General features: G+C 48.5%; 1 protein-coding gene across 2 annotated transcripts; it reads left to right on the forward strand.

The window, feature by feature from the left end:
• Window positions 1-167: 167 nt before the first annotated feature.
• Window positions 168-19,015, forward strand: SCYL3 (SCY1 like pseudokinase 3). Of its 2 annotated transcripts, none has more exons than XM_064147287.1 (14): window positions 168-342; window positions 4,439-4,731; window positions 5,232-5,417; window positions 6,102-6,215; window positions 7,118-7,174; window positions 7,854-7,956; window positions 8,537-8,648; window positions 9,310-9,387; window positions 11,853-11,992; window positions 12,625-12,812; window positions 13,577-13,748; window positions 15,500-15,643; window positions 16,221-16,954; window positions 18,569-19,015. In XM_064147287.1, the coding sequence occupies exons 2-14, from the start codon at window positions 4,567-4,569 to the stop codon at window positions 18,629-18,631; spliced, it is 2,256 nt and encodes a 751-aa protein (XP_064003357.1). In that variant the 5' UTR covers window positions 168-342; window positions 4,439-4,566; the 3' UTR covers window positions 18,632-19,015. The 2 variants fall into 2 exon arrangements, with proteins under 2 accessions (XP_064003357.1, XP_064003358.1); XM_064147288.1 differs by having other exon boundaries at window positions 4,516-4,731.
• Window positions 19,016-19,139: the final 124 nt, after the last annotated feature.

Genomic DNA, 19,139 nt, shown 5'->3' on the forward strand with positions numbered 1-19,139 from the left:
CGCAGGCGGGGGCCGCGGGGCTGTCCCGAGCCCAGGCTGCACACGGCGCTGCCCTGCGGCTCACCTCAGCGCTCCGCTGCGGCTGCTGCGAGTCCCGCAACAGAAACGGACACTGCCGCGGCGCGGGCCACGCCCCCTAGCCAGATGAGCGCCCTCCCTGGCGCTTCGCTTCGTCCGTCCCGCCGGCCGCCAGAGGGCGCGCAAGGCTGCCGGTGGCGCTCTGCCTCCCTACCTCTGTGATGCACCGCTTGCCGGAAGCGCGGATCGGCGGCCGGGCTGTGAGGAAAGAGCGGCCGGCGGGACTGCGGCGGCGGCAGTTTTCTCCGGGCCGGCGGGGAGCAGGTGCGGAGCGGCCAGGCAGCGGGAATGATGGGGGCAGGGAGTGGTGGGTGGTAGAGGCCAATGTGAGTGACCGCTCATGAGGGGCTGAGGGAAATGGGGGTGACGGAGAGGGTAACCAGGGCTCTGCTCCTCCACCCGCCCCACGTCCGTCGAGGACCCGGCGGCCCCGCTCCCCTGGCGCCCGGGCAGCGAGTGTCCAGACTGCCCCCGATCTGGCGCTGCCCACGGGGGGTGAGACCGGGGTGCGGGCACTCTGACCTCCGCCTGGGCCGCGGTCGGTGCCTCGGGCCTCTCTGAGGGCGGCCGTGGCAGCCCGGCTCACACGGTGGTGACACCGTCCTCCCTTCGTGCTCGCGTTTGTAGCTTGCAGGTGTCACCTGCGACGGGGGCAAAACCTCTCGCTTCCCTGGGAAGGAAGCAAACGCCCCACCACCAGCTGTCGTTGTTTTCAGTGCCGCTGTAGGCAGTGGCGTTGTTCCCGTTGGCTAGCGTTCCTCTGTTGTTTCTCGGGAAGCTCTCCCTGTTGAAATGCCTGCCCTGCCCCGCTGTCTGGTGTCCGGCGTTGTGCTGCCCCTCGGAAGGTGCGAAAAATCACATCCTTTCCCTGAGAGGCTGTTGCCCATTGATCGCCCACCTGCCCGCCTTCGTGACACTGCTTGCGCAAGGTGCCCTCTGGACGTGAGAGCTTCCGCGTCGAAAAGCTTTGTGCCTTTGGGAGCAAAACTGCCATCGCCTCTGACAGCGGCTTCCAGGAGGCTTTGCTGGCACAGGAAGCGGTATGGAGAGCGAGGGAAAGTCGGAAACCGCCTCACTTGTAGCTGTGGAGCAGCAGGGCTTAATGTGTGTGTTTTGGGTGGATACCTCGTACGTGAGAGGGTAGCAGACTACAAAGAAGCTAAATTGAGATTCAGGCTGTTTGTAGTGGCAAACCCAAACTGTTCCAAGCTACCAGTCCCTCTGGCTCCTCTCCATCCCAAAGCGTGCTGTGTTGTGTACATCTCATGTTCATGTTTACATTTGATGAAAAATAAGATATTAAAGGGTTCAATGTGGGTAATACTCTTAGCCCACAAAGCACACACAGTCTTTACACACTGGAGTTGTGTGACTGACAGTTTATCTTAGCATCAGGGGAGTTCTGTGTTTTAGTCCCACCTGGGTGTACACCTTTGCAAATGGTTTGCCTGCTGGAGTTTCAGCAGCCAGAGTGTCCTGGGGTACTGTGAAAAAGAAATAAACCAACTACAGCTTTCTCAGCTGATGCATTCCTGAAAAAATCACAGAATCACTGAAACATTCAGGTTGGAAAAGCCGCTCAGGACCACCGAGTCCAACCGATAACCCAATTCTACAAGATTCACTCTAAACTATATCCTCAAGTACCACATCCTAACAACTTTTAAATACATCCAAGGCTGGTGAGTCAGCCGCCTCCTGGGCAGCCCATTCCTATGCCTGACCACTCTTTCCCTGAAAAGAATTTTTTCCTGTATCTAGTCTAAACCTGCCCTTTCACAGCTTGAAATATGGCTTGTGTCTCTGCAGTCTGCTACTGCTGCTTGGTTGGTAGAACCTGCTCACTTCAAGGTGCACAGTGCCTGATACCAAGAGGGGCTGGGCTCCTCCTGAGAGGTGGTTACCTGGAGCAAGGGATGCTTGTTTGGAGCTGGTGATTGTGTGGTGGTGCTGGAGTAGATCACTGTGATTTGAATGACTCTGATGGTACAATATTTCTGAACTGTGAGTGCCTCCAAAGCCAAAGTTGTCAGTGGTGAGTGTGTCGACATGTAGTTGCAGGAGCATGAGGCACTAGGTCAGCTCAGATACTTTTATATGGTTTGTGCAGAATCTGAGCAATAACTGCAGTAGAGACAGGAACAAGGCAGTGCTGGAAAGAGCAGGGAATGCGGGTGAGTGTACTCAGCTGTGCCCAGGAGGAGCTGCTGGTGCTGTTGCACACAGGTGTGGAAGGTTAACCTGAGCTGACCCAGAGCAGAGTTCCTAGGGACCACTGAGAGGAAATCCTTCATCCTGGGGCACTGTGAATCCCTCTGTGCCAAGGAGTTCACTAGAAAGCCCTTTTTAGAAATGTGTTTGACTGTTGCCTAGTGCTCCTTTTCCACCTGTTCTCCACTCTGTAGTGCTGGGGAGCTGCAGTTTAGGCTTCTATAGCTTTTTCCTTACTGTTTAAAGATCACACTAAAGGAACCGGCACTGAAACGGTGCAGACCCATCTCTCACCACAGAAGGGATAGAACAGTGGGAAGTTGAGTGTTCTGTAGTTAATTTAGTGATAGATTTTAGGTGTGTCAGGACGCAGAAGCTCAATTTAATAAAAACCAAAAGATAATTTCAGACCACAGTGGTGGTTGTACACTCTGGAGGGTTAAGATTTGCTCACATAAAACAGTTAAGAGCTGTAGTGTGTTCTGGTTCCTCTCCCTCTGGTGTTTCTAGGGTCCGTTCCCCACAGCACACCTGGAGTTGTAGGGACCTGATTGTTACAGAGCAGTTAGCTAACAAAGGCAATTAAAGGATACATGAGCAGGGGTTTGTATGAAGCCTATTAAAGAGGTAGCATTCTGCTCCTTCCCAGTGCTCCTGTTGGCTAGTGAGGTTGTGCAGTTGGCACATTTACATTTAATAAAAACACCAGATCCTAACATGCTTAAATATAGGGCATTTTGTGGAAAAGGAGGAGTTACCTAAAGTAACTATTTCTTAACAGAAGCCTTGGGAATGCTTGGGAAGAATCCAGGGAACCATCTCTCTCCTAAAAGCTCCAGGTGCTGCTGACCTCTGAGCTCCTGAGATCTAGAGGTGCAGGACAGGGACCAGAGCAGCAGATTTGCTGGATCAGCTCAATCATGGAGTGGAGAGACTTCTTTGCTGGTGTCTTCCTGAAGCCTCATGACACGGCTGGAAACAACCTCTATAATGATATTGTCTTAATTGCACAAAAGGCCTGGGAGTGGTCAGCTTTTTCCCCACCTCTCCTGAAAACTGAGGTTGTTCTCTCTTCTCTCATTAGAGATCATTTGCTAGCCTGTGTGCAGAGCAGTGCTTGGGGTCTGGGCCATGGACTGATCACAAGCCTGGCTACAGAGCATCTGCTTGGTCAGTGCTTTCTGAGAGAAACTCTACAATCAGCGTGTTTGTTTTACCAGTTGTGTGTGCAAGGAAGCACAAAAATCTGTGTCAGTCTCTTCCTGACAGAGGCTGTGGAAGGAAGGAAGGAAGGAAGGAAGGAAGGAAGGAAGGAAGGAAGGAAGGAAGGAAGGAAGGAAGGAAGGAAGGAAGGAAGGAAGGAAGGAAGGGAGGGAGGGAGGGAGGGAGGGAGGGAGGGAGGGAGGGAGGGAGGGAGGGAGGGAGGGTTGGCAGGTAGATGGAATATTTGTCAGGTGGGGAGAGGGTAAACTGGGAGTAAGAGGGAAGGGTGTGCTGCTGGAGGAGGTTTACCTTACTGTAACTTCACTGAAATCCTCTCTGGCTTGGAGAGGTGAGCAATGGCTGCTTTTAAAGCTGCAAACAGGTGCTGCTTGTGCACTAAGGCCATAGCAGTCACAGTTCCTATATGCTGCCTGGTCTTAATCCCAGTTTGATCTCTTGAGTAGGTGTCTGCATGACTGGCATGTCCTGTGGATCCTGGTAGTCACATCAAGGACTAGTTGTGGATGCCATATGGTCTGTTCATCTCTGGCAGAGCTGGTGATATCGGGTGGTGATGCTGAGACAGAGGCCAGGACAGTCCTAACTCCTCTTAGAAGGAAATTCTTTACAGCAAGGATGGTGAGACACTGTGAACAGGTTGCCCAGGGAAGTTAAGGCCAGGTTGGATGAGGCTTTAAGCAACCTGGTCTAGTGGAGGGTGTCCCTGCCCATGGCAAGGAGGTTGGAACTCTACAAACAATCTTTAAGGTCCCTTCCAATCCAAACCATTCTATGATTCCACAGTTTTAGAGCTACCCACTTGTTGTTCTGAACTCACTCATGGACACTGGATTTCCTTTACAATGGATGGAGATTTTATTCTTGTCTTTCAGCTGGGAGGATAGTGGCATCAGTAGGTTCCTGATGACTGGCTCATGCTTTGCAGAAAATGCTCTGAAGGTGAACTGGACAGTACCCACCGGAACTAAGCCTGTCTGAAAAAAAATCTTCCTTCACCCCAAGGCCTGTTTGTCATCAAGAGGGGACCTCTACAGCAGCTGAACTCTGCAAGTGATGGGCTCAGAGAACAGTGCTTTAAAGAGCTACACACTGGAGGAGTCGCCGTTCACACTGCCAACGGGACATGCCATCTACCCAGCCGTGCTGCAAGATGGCAGACGTGCTTCTGTCTTTGTCTACAGACGAGAGAATGAAGATAAGGTTCACAAAGCTGCCAAGGTACTGCACAGAGTCTGCCTGGGGCATGCTGGTCAGAGCTGGCCCTTTTTTTCCATAGAGGGCTGGAAATCAGTTAACCAGGGTCAAACCCTTGGGGAGTGAGGGCAGGAGAAAAGGTTGAAAGTGCTGTGCAGAGTGTAGGAGTGGGGTGGCAGCTGTAGAGCTCATTATGCACCACATGATGTGAGTAGTGGTGGGGAGCGAGGTTCAGGTAGCAATACCTGTGTTACTTTGCAGAGTGATGGTCTTCTCCTGCATGTCTGAGTCAGCCAGCCAGTCCTCCTTGGGTGGATCCTTTCCAAAATACTGTGTTTATTCAGTGTAAGCCTTTAGCTAGATGTGTTTAGAAGGGTTCTGCAATGAGTGGGTGAGTGGGCTGAATGTGTGGTGAGGAGCAGGAGTGGGCTGTCTAAATCCAAGCAGAAATGGTACAAGGCTAAGCTATGCAGCCATGAGAGATGGCTTGGAGGAGATCTAACAGGTGGTTTTGTTTCCGGAAGCACCTGAAAACCTTGCGCCACCCTTGCCTTCTGCGCTTCCTCTCCTGTACTGTGGAAACAAATGGGATCCACCTAGTTACAGAGCGTGTCAAGCCTCTGGAGATGGTCCTGGAGACACTCTCTTCAGCAGAAATCTGTGCAGGAATCTATGATGTGCTGCTGGCTCTTATCTTCCTCCATGACAGGGTAGGTACCAGTAGCAACACTCGTCAGGCTTCTTTAGGAGTCAGGTAAAATGTACTAGGAGAATATTGTCCCTAAGCTTGCTCTGATCACCTTCTCCTTCCTGATTCCTCACAAAAAAGACAGGCCCACACCTGATCTTTTAGACTGAAACTACTGAAATCATTGCTGCTTTGTAGGAAGGAGGGTGACTGAAAATGCTGTGGGGTTTGAAAGAAAGGGAGTATGTCTCCACTGATGAATTGCCATCTGTTTGTAGTGCTGCTTGCTTCAGGGGAATGGAATTGCTTGGCCTTGGTGTTCATTTACATCTGTTGCCACATGTCAGACATTGGTGTCACTGCTCTCCTGTTTTGGCACCATGTGTTTGTCCAGGACTGCAGATAAATCTCAGCTCAGACTGCATCTTTGTGTTCACGGCTGGAGATCTTCTCTAGATGCGCAGTTGCATTACAAGGGCTGTGACAATTAAAGTTTTGTCCACTCAAGAACCCCAGCCCTTCTGCCTGGTACCTGTTAGTCACCTACCAAATCCCAAAGGACCTTTAGAATTCTGTGCTTTTGGACAGCTTTCTTTCAGCCCCTCGCAGCACCTTGTTAATGCTGATCAAGAATTTACATCTTTATCTATCCCAAGCCTGTTACTTTATTCTTTATTTCTTCTGTTTTCTTTTTGGTGTGTTTTAGGGAAACCTAACCCATAACAATGTCTGTTTATCATCCGTGTTTGTAAGTGAGGATGGGCACTGGAAGCTGGGAGGAATGGAAACAGTCTGTAACTTCACTGAAGCCACCCCAGAGGTAAGAGCCAAGCAAAGGCCACCCTCTTGATGGCTTGCAGAAGCTGGCCAGTTATGGGTGTGAAGGCCCAAGTCTTTCCACTTTCCACTACTAAAGGCCCAGTCCTTTACTGCTGAATGTGTTGGCTCATGTCCAGCTGTGACCTGAATCTTTGTTCTGAGGACACTTTAAGTATAAACTACAGTGTCTGTATAAACAGAAGCTAATTCCCCAGAAAGCAGCTACTTTTGCTAAGGAGATGACTGGCTGGAGGGATAGGGTCGTTTAAGAAGTAAGAAATTTTTGCTCTTCTGGTCTGATTTCAAATAAACTAAAAAGACTTTTAGTGTGGAGCAGAAGGATCTGGGTTGGAGCTAATCGATAAGAAAGATAACTGAAATGACTCTTTAGCTTTTTGCTGGCAACTTCATTACTTGTTACTGGTCTTAGTGGAAAAATTCCTGGTTTGATGTGTGCTGCATGCTGTGCAGAGTCATTGGTGCAGCCTGGCACTGTAAATGTGTATTTCTTCATCTCCCAGAGGACCCACAGATTCTTCAAGAACTGTACTGAGTGTCCCTGACATACATCACCTTTCAGAAGAGATCAGGTAGACATGCCAGGTGCTGCACAACAATGCCAAGAGCATGGCAGTAAAACCTGACTGCTAAAGCTCCTTAAATCCTCTCCCCATTGGAGCAGCTGCATGGGGATGGTAGGATGAGGCCTGAAAGGGTGAGCTGGCTGCAGTACCCTGTCAGCTTGGTGCTTCATGCCTGTTCCATTTGTGCTTCCTCTCCACAACACAGCCTGCCCTTGTGGTCAGCTCAAGGTGCAGGGGCAGACTTCTGCCACCTCTTCAGCCTGTTCCACAGAGCACAGAGAAGTGCCTGGAGCAGCTCATGTCTCTTCTCTCCTTGCAGTTCCTCTGTCAGGTCAAGTCAGTACGAGACCAGTCGTGCATCCCTTGCGAGGAGATGGTGAGTAACATCCCTTGCTGGAGGAATTTCTTGTGGTAAGGAGTAAAAGTGCAATGCTTAGCAAATAGTTTTCATTCACACATTTTATTTCCTTATGCCTGAATGGTAGGAAGTGACTGTTGGATAAAATCTGAGGTTTGCTCTTGTTCTTCCAGCCCATCTCTTATTGGGGAATGGTGTTGTGCACAAGGAAGTGATGGAACAGCAGGTTGTGAGGGTTTTTTTTCATGCTTTAATGCTTCTACATCACCAAAGCTTTGCAAAATTAGAGTAGTTGCTGAGATTGTCCAGAGCACTGTGGTCCCAAGGGTGTCCAGCTCTGTGTAACAGCTTGTCTGTCACTTGTTAGGCACCTCCTATCTCTTAAGCATCCTGTGCATTGCTGGAGGAGCTCTTTCTCCCTCTAACGATCCTGTTTCCATAGAAATGTTGGAAGCTGCAGTTGCTGTGTGCATTCACCAGGGAGCCGTTCCATGGTTAGGTAGTTTCTCCTTTGGGTTATAAACTCCCCAGTCAGTGGAGGTGTTTTTAGCAAATGCCTGTAGGGTACTTAGTGGAGCTCTGATGCTATAAAAGGAATTGGAGAGTGTATATGGTGGGGACAGGGATAGAGACTTCTGGAAACTACCAAGTATTTCATTAACTCCTTCCTTGCTGATCTTCTTGGATTTATTTTCAGTCTACAGAGTTCAAAATTCTGCCCAACAGCTGTGGGCACGCGAGGGATGCCTACGCCTTTGGAGCAATGGTTGAAAATCTCCTGACAGCCCTAGATGATCAGGGTGAGGAATGACACCTCTCTGGTTTGCTGTCAGCAGGCCTCTCTAGCTTCTTTCTTGTGTGTGCTGAGCCATTTGCTGTGTGCTGCAGCTGGCAGGTGTGCTTCAGTTGGCAGAGGTGTTGCAGGTTCAGTTGCCATTGTTCTTTATTTGCCAAGTTAAAACACAGACTTTGGCTTCTGCTGTTTTCCGTTTTTCCTGCATCTAAATGTGGCTTTATGGCTGGAGGTCACCAGCCTGTGGAACATGAGTGCAGCAGTCAGAAGTTTGCTTGGTCCTGCCCCAGCAGCTGCTCCATCAAGGGCTGTGGAGGTGGGCATGTGGGTGTTGTGTACCACAGCTGAGCTGGGGGTGCTGTGTCTTAGCAGAGCAGGAAGCCTTTTGGGAGGGCAGCAACATTCCTTTGTGCCCTGATATCCAAGCAGCTTTGGATGAGAAATGGAAATGCTGTTGAAATGCTGTTTTCTCTTCCTTTAGGCATAAGACAGGAGATAAAATAAGGTTATGGGAGGGTGAAGGACTTCTGAACATAGCCTATTCAGTGCTGAGGGTGAAATCTAACGGTAGGTGCTCTGGATTTCAGTTTCAGCAGATATTCTCTCCAGCTTTCAGCAAACCTTGCACTGTACACTGCTGAATCCAGACCCAAAGTCTCGTCCACCACTGTCCAGCTTATTGTCTCATGAGTTCTTCAGGTAAGGGAAGGAATATCCTTGCCTGTCTGGGTATGTCTTGATACTGCCTGTTGCTGTGTAGCAGCTGTGTGACCTCTGTGAAGGTGCATTACTCATCAGGTGGTGTGTGCAGACTTACTCTTGCCCTCTTTCAGGGATTTTTGACATGGATATGCCTTAAATTAAGAAAGCATTATCAGCCTTTCAAACGAGGTGGCGACAGAAATGTGTCCTGTAGTTGTACACAGTCAGGTGGATCTCCCCAAGCTTGTAGGAGGTGGTGGGAAATGTTCTAGAACAAAAAATCGTTAGTGATACTGCCAGAGCAAAGCAGGCTCTCAGATAGCCACACAGAGCTGTCAGCTGTCACCTCAGTGCTACTGTAGGTGGTGGCATTAGCATAGGGTGGCACTTCACTCTCCTTGTTGCCCTAGTCAGATGGTCAAATGAGGCTCATGATGCGTTGGTGAGATCTCCCTGTGAGCTGCTGGCTTCAAAATGCAGCTTTTGGGTTAGATAGTCACCACCATGCTGGTGTCCATGGTCCACCTAGCACTTGAGTTGCATTCCTCTGTCTAGTACTCACTGCTAAATGAAGGATGGGGATTTGCCATCTCTTTAGTTGTGGGTGGGTTTAGCATCAATAAGGATCACATTTGACAGCCTTCATTTTTGTGCTTAGGAACGATTTTCTCGAAGTTGTGAATTTTCTGAAGACCTTAACATTAAAGTCTGAGGAGGAAAAAACAGAATTTTTCAAGTAAGTGAGGGAAGTGTCATCTGGAAGCTTCTTACTTAAGAAATACTTCTGCCAAATGGGATATTGTGAGGGAACCTGGGAAGGCTGGTGGCCAGAGAGGTAGTTCCTCAGGTGGCAGACTGATTGCTTTGGCAAAACACTGCTAGCTCTCTAATATTTTGGGTACTCCAGCCAAAGTAATGATCACATCAGAGGAGATTCTTTTCACTCCCTCCTTCCCCAGTTTCTCATGCATGATTTGGTGTTTGGAGCAGCAGTACCTGGTGGGCTCTGCATCATTCCGCACTCTCTGGCCTGCAGAGTGCCGCCTGCGCACAGCTGTACATGCAGCGGTGTTTGACCTGCTACAGCCCCAGCAGTGTTGCTGGAGAACTGGTTAGAAATAGGCCTGTAGTGGCATGTGTCACTTCAGGGGTGCTTCTCTGAGTCCTGTCTCCTTGCTAGCAGCTGGGCGGAGTATCTGCAGGACCAGGAAGAGAAGCCATACCAGGGGCACAGGGACATGAAAAGGAAAGAATTTTTCCCTTGTTCACATTTTAATTGAGCTAATTCGTGTTGTGAGGGCACAACTTCTGTTATGTTATCCATATATAACAGCAGCATTATGTTAACCAGGTTCTCTTCCACCTCCTCCAGCAGCACTGTCCCATCTCCCATTGCACCAAAGCAATGGGAGAATCGTTTGAAAAGCCCATCTGTGTGCTGTATTGATACAGTAGAGGAGAAATCATGGTCTAAGCATATCTGCTCAAGCTTTGGTCAGCAGGTCCTCACTGGAGCTGTCCTGGGGTCTTTTTGCTGCTGACAAAGGCCATGTGCTTGCCCTGCTTCAAAGCACTCTTAAAATATGAGAACTTCTTTTAATGTGCTGCAAAACCCCCAACCTTTCCCCTGCCTTGTTCTTAGAAATTGCTTAGATGTGACTTTGCAAGAATGGGAAATCTGGCACCAGGCATGTCTTGAGGCTGCAGGTTTTTTCCTTTTATGCAAATCTTGTAAGCTGCCAACGAGAGGCTTTCCAACAAGACAGGTTGGGTGAATTAATCCTATGGAGCCAGCCCAGCCTGGGTAAAGCTGCTGTATGTAACAAATGTCTTGGCTGCAGCAGTGCAGCATCTGCAGGAAATCCTGTTGTTGTGGTCCTCAAGAAGTGTTGTGGAAGTGAAAGGCTCTGTAGCCATGGCTTTGGGCCTAAAAAAATGAGAAACTGAATTGTTCTTTCTTTTTTCTTTACAAAGGAGCTAGGGTGTTCTTACACAGCTCTTTTCCTTTCTCAGTAGTGTGAGACTGAGTGAAGGATGTGAGAAGAGAAAGCTTCGAGGAGACCCTATAGTAGCCTTCCAGTATCTGAAGGGGGCTTACAGGAAGGCTGGGGGGAGCCTATTTACAGGGTCTTGTAAAGACAGGACGAGGGGTAATGGGTTTAAACTGGCAGAGGGGAGATTCCAACTAGATGTTAGGAAAGGGTTCTTTCCAGTGAGGGTAGTGAGATACTGGCACAGGTTTCCCAGGGGGGTTGTAACTGCGCCCTCCCTGGAGGTGTTCAAGGCCAGGTTGCATGAGGCCTTGAGAGACCTGTTCTGCTGGGATGTGTCCCTGCCTGTGGTGTGGGATTGGAACTAGATGATCTTTGAGGTCCCTTCCAACCTAAACCATTCTGTGATTCTATATCTAGCAGCCGTGTTTACCAAGGGAGGGAATGAATACTCCCTTCAAGACAGAGCAGTGTTGCCCCTTTATTAGACAGAGAGGCCTTCACAGCCTGTGCAGTCTTGCTCTTGGTCTCCTCCAGGCCTACAGAGCAGCAGTAACTGCTACTGGCGTTTTAAAAATTAAATGCTACCAGGAAGAGCAGTTGCACAAAGCAAACTGTGACTTAAATAACCACAACCCATGCTCTCTTGGCCAGCCCTAAAATGTGTTAAATGGAAGTAATTTCAAAGTGGGATTCACTTTTTGCAAGGGCAGCTTGCGTCTGGTGGGCGGAGGAGGCTTTTCTTAAGCAAGAGGAGACTTTTTTCAGTGCACCAGGCTGTGGGGCGAGAGGACAACGCTTCTGCAGCAGTAACCTTGTAGCACTTCATGGGAGACAGCAGCTATGAGGCAGTTTTGATGCCACAGCAGCAGGCAGCTTCTTGGAGTGGGGAGCCTTTGTGTGCCAGCTGTGGGTGTGGTGGTACTTCTGGATGCACTTCTGACAGCCCTTGAATCTCGTGCAGGGTTTTACAGGGTGTGTCTCTGCCTCTGTTCCATGTTACCTTTGCCTGAAGGCCTCAGGCAGGCCAGAGCCTTGTCCTTCTGGCTTAGACTACCTGCAGAGCCAGAGGCTGTGATGGGATAGTGTCTCTAGGAGATGAGGCAGACGCAGACACAGGCATAAACAGAGGCTAGAGCAGTGTGAAGGGAAACAGCCAGGAAAGCATAGAAGGCTGCCTCCATACTAATTGCTTTCTCCTGGAATGCAGATTCCTGCTGGACAGGGTGGCCGGCTTGTCAGAGGAGCTGATCGCATCACGGCTGGTGCCTCTTCTACTCAATCAGCTCGTGTTTGCAGAACCTGTAGCTGTCAAGAGTTTTCTTCCTCATCTGCTGGGTCCAAAGAAAGGTGACCTTTAAATACTTAATCTCACCCCAGTTATCACTGACAGGTCTGGAATGAATTCATAGCAGTGGCTTCATTGAATTGAGGGAACAGTGACATTTATTTAACCAGAACAAATACTGTAACATGCAAAAATGGAAAGGGCAGCTGTGTGCTTCCTTGTGCTGTCCACTGCTCTGCTGATGCTGGAAGGAGAGTTGGAAATCGTCTGGGCTCTTTCCCAGGTTTCTGTGTCACCTCAGACTTTCCCAGTGGCTTTTCCTCTTCTCAGTTATCCTCTACCTGCCCTTTTTCTCCAACCACTGCACTCATGTACAGGTGCTCAGTCTCTTCTCTCCTGTCAGAGGTGCTCAGCATGCCTTGCTGGATCTTCAGCAGTCTCTGTCCCTGCTGTTTGACTTCTTTCTCTTAAGGCTTCCTAAATAGCCACTGGTGTCTCAGCTGAGCCATACCTGTCTTGTGACTCCCTGAGCATTGGAAGTGGGCACTGCCACCTCTCCTCCTGCCCGTCTCTTAACATCCCTAAAAAGCTGTGTTGGCAGCTGAGTCTGCTGTGGTTTCTCAGGGAGTAGCTCCTGGGTGAGCTGTCTGTCATTGCTGAAGCAGCCTTTTCCCGTCTTCACCTCTCTTCCTAGAGCAAACTGGAGAGAGCCAGACCAGCTGCCTCCTGTCACCAGCCTTGTTCCAGACACATGTCATTCCTGTGCTGCTGAAGCTGTTTGAGGTTCATGAGGAGCATGTTCGAATGGTGTTGCTGTCTCACATTCACGCCTATGCAGAGCTGTTCTCCCGGGAGGAGTTGAAGAACATCATATTGCCCCAGGTTAGGCACAGCAAAACAGCACACAGTGTAGCCTGGAATACAGGAGTGTTGTTGCTTGGGTTGGTCTTTAGCTTTAATCTCTTGGTGCTCGCCCACAGGCAGCCTGCAACCTCCCTTCTGTGCAAGCCCTAATCATTATACTCCATCCTGGCCTGGTTTTGTTAAACCTGGTGCCCTCTGTCACACAGCTTGTGTCAGTATAGAGTCCCAGCATCACATGGATGGAAAGTGACCTCTGGATATCATCTAGCTAAAGGAGGGTCATCCAGAGCAGGTGGCTGAGGTGGATTTTGAAAGTCTGTAGAGAAGAAGACTACAGCCTCTCTGGGCAGCCTGGTCCAGTGCTCCAGCACCCTGAGAGTCAAAAAGTCTTTCTTTACATGAAATCTCCTGTGTTCTTATTTGTGCCTGTTGCCTCTTATGCTATCATCAGGCACCACTGAAAAAGAGTCTGAGCCCAAGGTCAGTTACAGCCTTGACTGGCAGCCTCACAACAGGAGGTTGTGTTTGTTTTACATCAGAGCTATCAAGAATGAAGGAGGAATCAGCCCAAGCTCAGGGAGCGTTGGCACTAAGGTCAGCCACCCTTTTTAGCTCATCAAAGAGAAGGCTGATTCCGTGCTACAGAATAATGTCCAGGCTCTGCTGTGTGCTGTGGGAGATTATGGAAATGAAATTTGCTGCAAATATAACATTTAAAGGGGAAAGAAGTCAAAAAAGCAGAATTGTCTGTTCTTGGTAACATGATTATATTCTTGCTGTAGGTACTGCTGGGCCTTCGGGATACCAGTGACTCTATCGTCGCAATAACCCTGCACAGCTTAGCAGTTCTTGTCTCCCTGCTGGGACCTGAAGTTGTTGTAGGTGGAGAAAGAACAAAGATTTTCAAGAGCTCTGCACCGAGTTTCATGAAAACAGCTGATCTCTCCCCAGAAGGTAAACAACATGCTCATACTGCCCAAGCAGTGGAGGCATTGTTTCTTGGATGGTTAATTGAAAACAAGCTGTGGCAGCTAAACTTCAATTCCAAACGAGGTGCTGTTTGTGGATACAGAAGTGATCATAGAATTGTTTTGGTTGGAAAGAAACCCTCTAAGCTCATGGAGTTCAACCATCATTTTACATGTAGGAAATATGGAAAAAAAATTCAATCTCTTCTTTTAAGAATCTCTGTAAGTAAAGGAGATTAAGGGTGTGTGTTTGTGAAAAAACTACTGCTCTTCTAAAGCACTTACAGATTTCTTCAGGTAATTGCTTAATATTCCCTCTATCCTTCATGTTTGTAAAATCAGTACATCTCATCCTTTCCCCCCATTTCTATTCATAGATTGGAAAAGGAATACGAACTTCCCTATTTTATCAGCTCTCAGGAGACTTTTCAGCTAATCCAAGTGAAGACTTGGCACCTGCCAGAGCACTCAGAACCAAGTGTACAAAGAGAGAGCTTTGCTGGATATTCCAACCTAGAATGGCTGTGACTGGAGGCAGTCGGCTTTTTTTCTACTGTAGGTGTAGAGGCACAAAGTGAAACGTGCTAAAGCTCAATTGAAGCATCAATGTTGGTGATATGTGTACTTACAGCTACCACCCTTGATTAAAATCTGTGCCTGGCTCATGGCATTACTTTTCTTCATGTTATTTTAGCATTTGGCTCACATGCTAACCCCAGGTTTATTTTGAAGAAGAGATTTTAAATTAGACCCAGCTACTGAAAAAAAACCTGAAAAAACAACTTCACTCTCAGCAGTGAGAGAGGACCTGCAGAAGAAAACAGTCCTACAGGCCAGACACATGAGGCTTCATAAGCTATTTGCTGAAGCTTCTAAAAGGATGTACAGAATCATAGAACATTAGAGGTTGGAAGGGATCTCCAGAAATTGAGTCCAAAGCAGGACCTCCTGCTGCTGAAGCAGAGCCTTTTCTTGCAGCATTATGGGGAGGGGGCAGGTTTTGAGTGTTCTTCCCCGTACCACAGGCCCTGCATCTTTGGCCATGCTGGTAACTACAGCCTAGGCAGGTACAACTGGCTGGGAATGGAGGTGAGCCACTGGCCCACACGATGCTGTTTCGATATGGTGGCCACAGGGTCTCACACAGCTGAGGCCAGTACTGGTCAATAACTGCCACAGCTCCCTCCAAGCAACTGGGTGCCAAACTGTCATCACTGACCTAGTGAAGCACTTAGCTGAGGTGGTACAAGGGAGGCTGTCACAGGACCTGCAGCATAGGACTCTTGTTTTTGTAAGCTGCCTTGCTCCTGTCCAGGCAAAAAGGAAGGGTTGTGAGTCATGTGAGTTAGTCTCAGCAGTTCACAGCATGAGCAATCAGTTGCTGTGCATTTGGGTGAAGCAGGGTGAGGCTGGGGGTTGGACCCAGCCCAGAGCCAGAGACAACATTCCTTAAGCATCTCCTCTGATTACAATAATTTTGTTCATTGTGTGTTTCTTGAAAGAACACATCAGCAGAAACTGCCAAAATGTGCTGGCAGAGCTGCAGATGGCAAGCACAGAGGAGTATTTTCTGAGGTACAGCTCAGGAGGTGCAGCTGTTGCACTGTTGCCCCAGCCTTTACTCAGCATTGCTTGTCAGTATTGTAAGTAACAACATTCAGTGCTGAGGGCAGATTCAGCTAAAACTGACAACACACCTTGTGGACCTGGTGTCCTTTCTCCTCTTCTGTCTTGCAGGGTCCCCAGGTCATGCTGTAAGCAATCAGAGAAATCAAAGTTCTTGGACCTTGAAAAACCATTCTAGTATGTTCCCAGCTGCTGGAAGTATACCTGCCAAGAAGCCTTCTGTGCAACGGGACAATCCACTGTCTTTAAAGACAGGTAAAGCTTTGCCCTGGCTCTTGCTTTTTAGAAATCAAGTGCCCTACAAATGAAGTCTCACTGGAAAAGATGCTAGTTTTCCCTGCATGCTGAACTGAAGGAGATTCAGTGAACCAAGGAAGGCAGCAGTGAAGGAAGACTGATGTATGACTTCTTAAAGAACCATTACTTGGGCAGCTGAAAGACTGCTGTCTGGCTCCATTTTCTGTTTCCTTGCAGCATGTTCTCTGCTGCTTTCATGCCTCCCACAGTTTAGCACATGCTAGATTTATAGGTCATGTTGTTCTCTGCCCTCAGAAGCTACCGCAGTTTACTTTCATGGCCATTTTCAGGCACCTGTAGCCTATCAGCAGTTTGTCTTTATTGCCACAGGGCTCCGAGATGAGCACCCTCTTTCACAGGCAGGCAGGTGGCTGGGTTTTCTGACTGAGAGGAGTTCAGCACCAAAGCCTCTTTCCAGTCTGCTTTACTGGCTTATTTCTGTGCCACGTGGTTCCTGTGATGTCAAGCTCTAGGCACAGCTCTGTACACTTGCTCTCTCGAAATGAGTATATGATAATACCTTTGTGTTCCACAGGTCAGCAAGACACTCAGTCCTCCCTGAATGGAATTCCTGGAAGTGGTAATACACTAGGGAGCAACAACAATTCCTTGACTACCTCTGAAAAGCCCACAGAGGAGTGGCCAGACTGGAGTGAGCCAGAGGAGACAGACACTGAGAAAACTGTGAACATTCAAATTCGGACCCGAGAGCTGCAGGGCAGGGTGGAACCTTATTTTGCTGAACATGACATAGAGGAAAAGCCCTGGGAAGACTTTGAGCCCAGCAGCCCTAGTCCTGAACTGTCCTCAGTAAACTGCCTCACTGTGACACAAGCTGATGCAGTCGAGATGCTAAGGCCCATGCCAGCTACACACCAATTGAGTAAAGAATTCAGAAACCTCAGGCTGAATCTCCCCACTGAGCCCTGCCCTGAAAACAGATGGAGCAACAAGTGGGACCAGCAGGAACAACTGGGAGAAACTGTGCTGCCAAAAGCAACCTTTCAGGAAAGGTTGAAGTCAGCATCAGAGTCTGGCCTAGGAGAAGAATTCACGATCAAAGTAAAGAGGAAACCTGTGCAAGACCCTGAACTGGACTGGTTTGCTGACATGATCCCAGACATTAAACCTTCGTCATCTGTCTTGATTTTACCTGAAGTGAGGACAGACGCAGTTGTGCCCAGTCACTGTGGTGTAGCATCCAGCAGAGAAAGTGCTTCCCAGAATGTGTTGTTTTCATCCAAATTTGCAGCAGCTGACATTGTTGAGGTAAGAGGCGATAGTGGGGTTTAAGGGACTGCACACTTTAGAGGATCCTAAAGCATGCACACATGGCCCAACACACTGTTTTAACACCAGCAGCTCCTTAATCAGAGGGTGGAGAACCTGAAGAAATGTCAGCAGCACACATCTGTGCATCTGAGTCTTTACCTGTGAATACAAGATGCTGGTCTCTGAATGATGCGTATCAGGCAGCAGGTAATTCAGCAGGCTCTTAGTACAGTTAAGGGAACGAACAACTTTTGCAAGGCATCAACTAAGTTCTAGCTCCAGTTTTCAATTTGTGCTCCTGCATCTTGGGTGCAAGGAGCCTACACTAGGACAAGTGAAAAACAAGGCTGGATCCTGCCTGCTGAACAGACATGGTCCCATGCACAACCAAGATGGGGTTTGCAGGCATGAAAGAATGCTCAGGTCTCACTCTTGCTTCTGGTTCTTGTAGGGAAACCTAATAGCATTGTAAATAAAGGGCCAGGAAACTGGCACCTCAGGGGTACAGATTAAAGCTTTTTGGGTGCTTTGTTTTCATGAAAGAATGGAGACATTTCTTCATTTCAGAGAACCACAGGTGTTGGAAAACTGCACCTAAGCAAACAGTGAATTCCCTCTAGCGTCATCACAGAGACTCCAGGGCTTGCTTTTGTTTCCACAGAGTGAAGGTGTCATTGCCAAAATTGCTTACCTGCACCACCAAACTTAGCTAGGGAATAGATGTTGATTTCAAGTTGGTTTGCTAATTCACCCTCAAGAGAGCTACCTCAGGGGTAGCAGGCAGCACAGGTAGAGGAGCCATAGATGTAAATTAAGATTGTTTACAACATTCAAAAATAGCACACTTGATATTTTGAGATGCTGTTGTGCTATCAACCCCATTCAGAGGGGAGGGTCACTTGCTGTAATGCAGTGTACAAGTGACAGCCTCACAGCATCAGCATACAACAGGACAACAGCTGCTTCTAAGGGGAAAGCAAGCATCTAGTTGACAGCAGCCTGTTCTTAATGCAAAAATGACTGTGGTACAAGGAACTCTTGCTTCAGTTTTAAGGAAAAAAAAAAGACTCTCCCTGAGTTCACGCTTGTCCTTAAGGTGTTTCCTTTTGAAGTTAAAGACCTTTTAAAACAGAAAAGTGCAAATGCTGGCACTTCACTTTTGGTCTTAGTCATCCAGAATGCTGGAAGCTCCTGTCTTGCTCTGCCCTTACAGCTGCCTGACTCCTGTGACTATACTCAGGATAGGAATACAGCACCCAAGCTCTCTACAGCTACTGGAAAGGAGGTTGTGGTGATGTGGAGGTTGGTCTCTTCACCCTACTGTCAGGCAATAGCACAAGAGGAACTAGCCTGAAATTGTGTCAGGGGAGGTTTACATTGGATATTAAGAAAAATGTCTTTACTGAAAGAGTGGTCAGGCACTGGAAGAGGATGTTCAGAGAGGTGGTGGAATCACCATCCCTGGAGGCATTCAAAAAGTGTGGCCATGGCACTTCAGGACATAGTTTAATGGCCAAGGTGGTGTTAGGTTGACAGTTGGACCTTAGAGGTCTTTTTCCAACCAAAACAGTTCTATGATTCTATAATGTTGGTAACTCTGTGTGATTCTAGGCTGAAGCTGCAGGCTGGGGTGAAGAGGAGGAATTGAACTGGGAAGATGTTACTAACTGGTGACAGGACTGAAAGTGACAAAGGCAATGTGTGATGTGCTGGATTCTGCAAGAGAAGTTGCTGCTTCCCAAAATACAACAGATGAGTACCTCAGTGCTGCTTGGGCCAGAGGGCAGGCACTTGCTGCAGCAGCCACAAGACCCTGTGGGGCCTGACATCCTGCAATGGATGTTCCTTTCCAGTCTGTGCCAAAACCTGCAGGGGTGAGGCCTGTACTCAAGCAATATGCCCAGCTGTGGTGCGTGCCACTGCCACAAGACAGAGGAACAATGTGATGGGTCTGTTGGTGCCGAGTTGCTGCTGGAGGCCAAGAGTGGTATAACTGATTGTTCCAGAACTCATCCCTGCTCAGAAAAAACTGCTGACAATAAATGAAAGTCACGCTCAGTTCCTTGGCTGATGTGCCTTTTTCTTGGGTTTCCTTTTTCCCCTCCTTTCCCCCCAAAATTAAAGCCCTTAGAAATGGCTCCTTTTAACATTTTAGCTATGATTTTAAGATGAATTTTCAGTT

This window comes from Pogoniulus pusillus, chromosome 8 (genome assembly GCF_015220805.1).
Source record: "Pogoniulus pusillus isolate bPogPus1 chromosome 8, bPogPus1.pri, whole genome shotgun sequence".
In the NCBI taxonomy this organism is placed as follows: Eukaryota; Metazoa; Chordata; class Aves; order Piciformes; family Lybiidae; genus Pogoniulus; species Pogoniulus pusillus.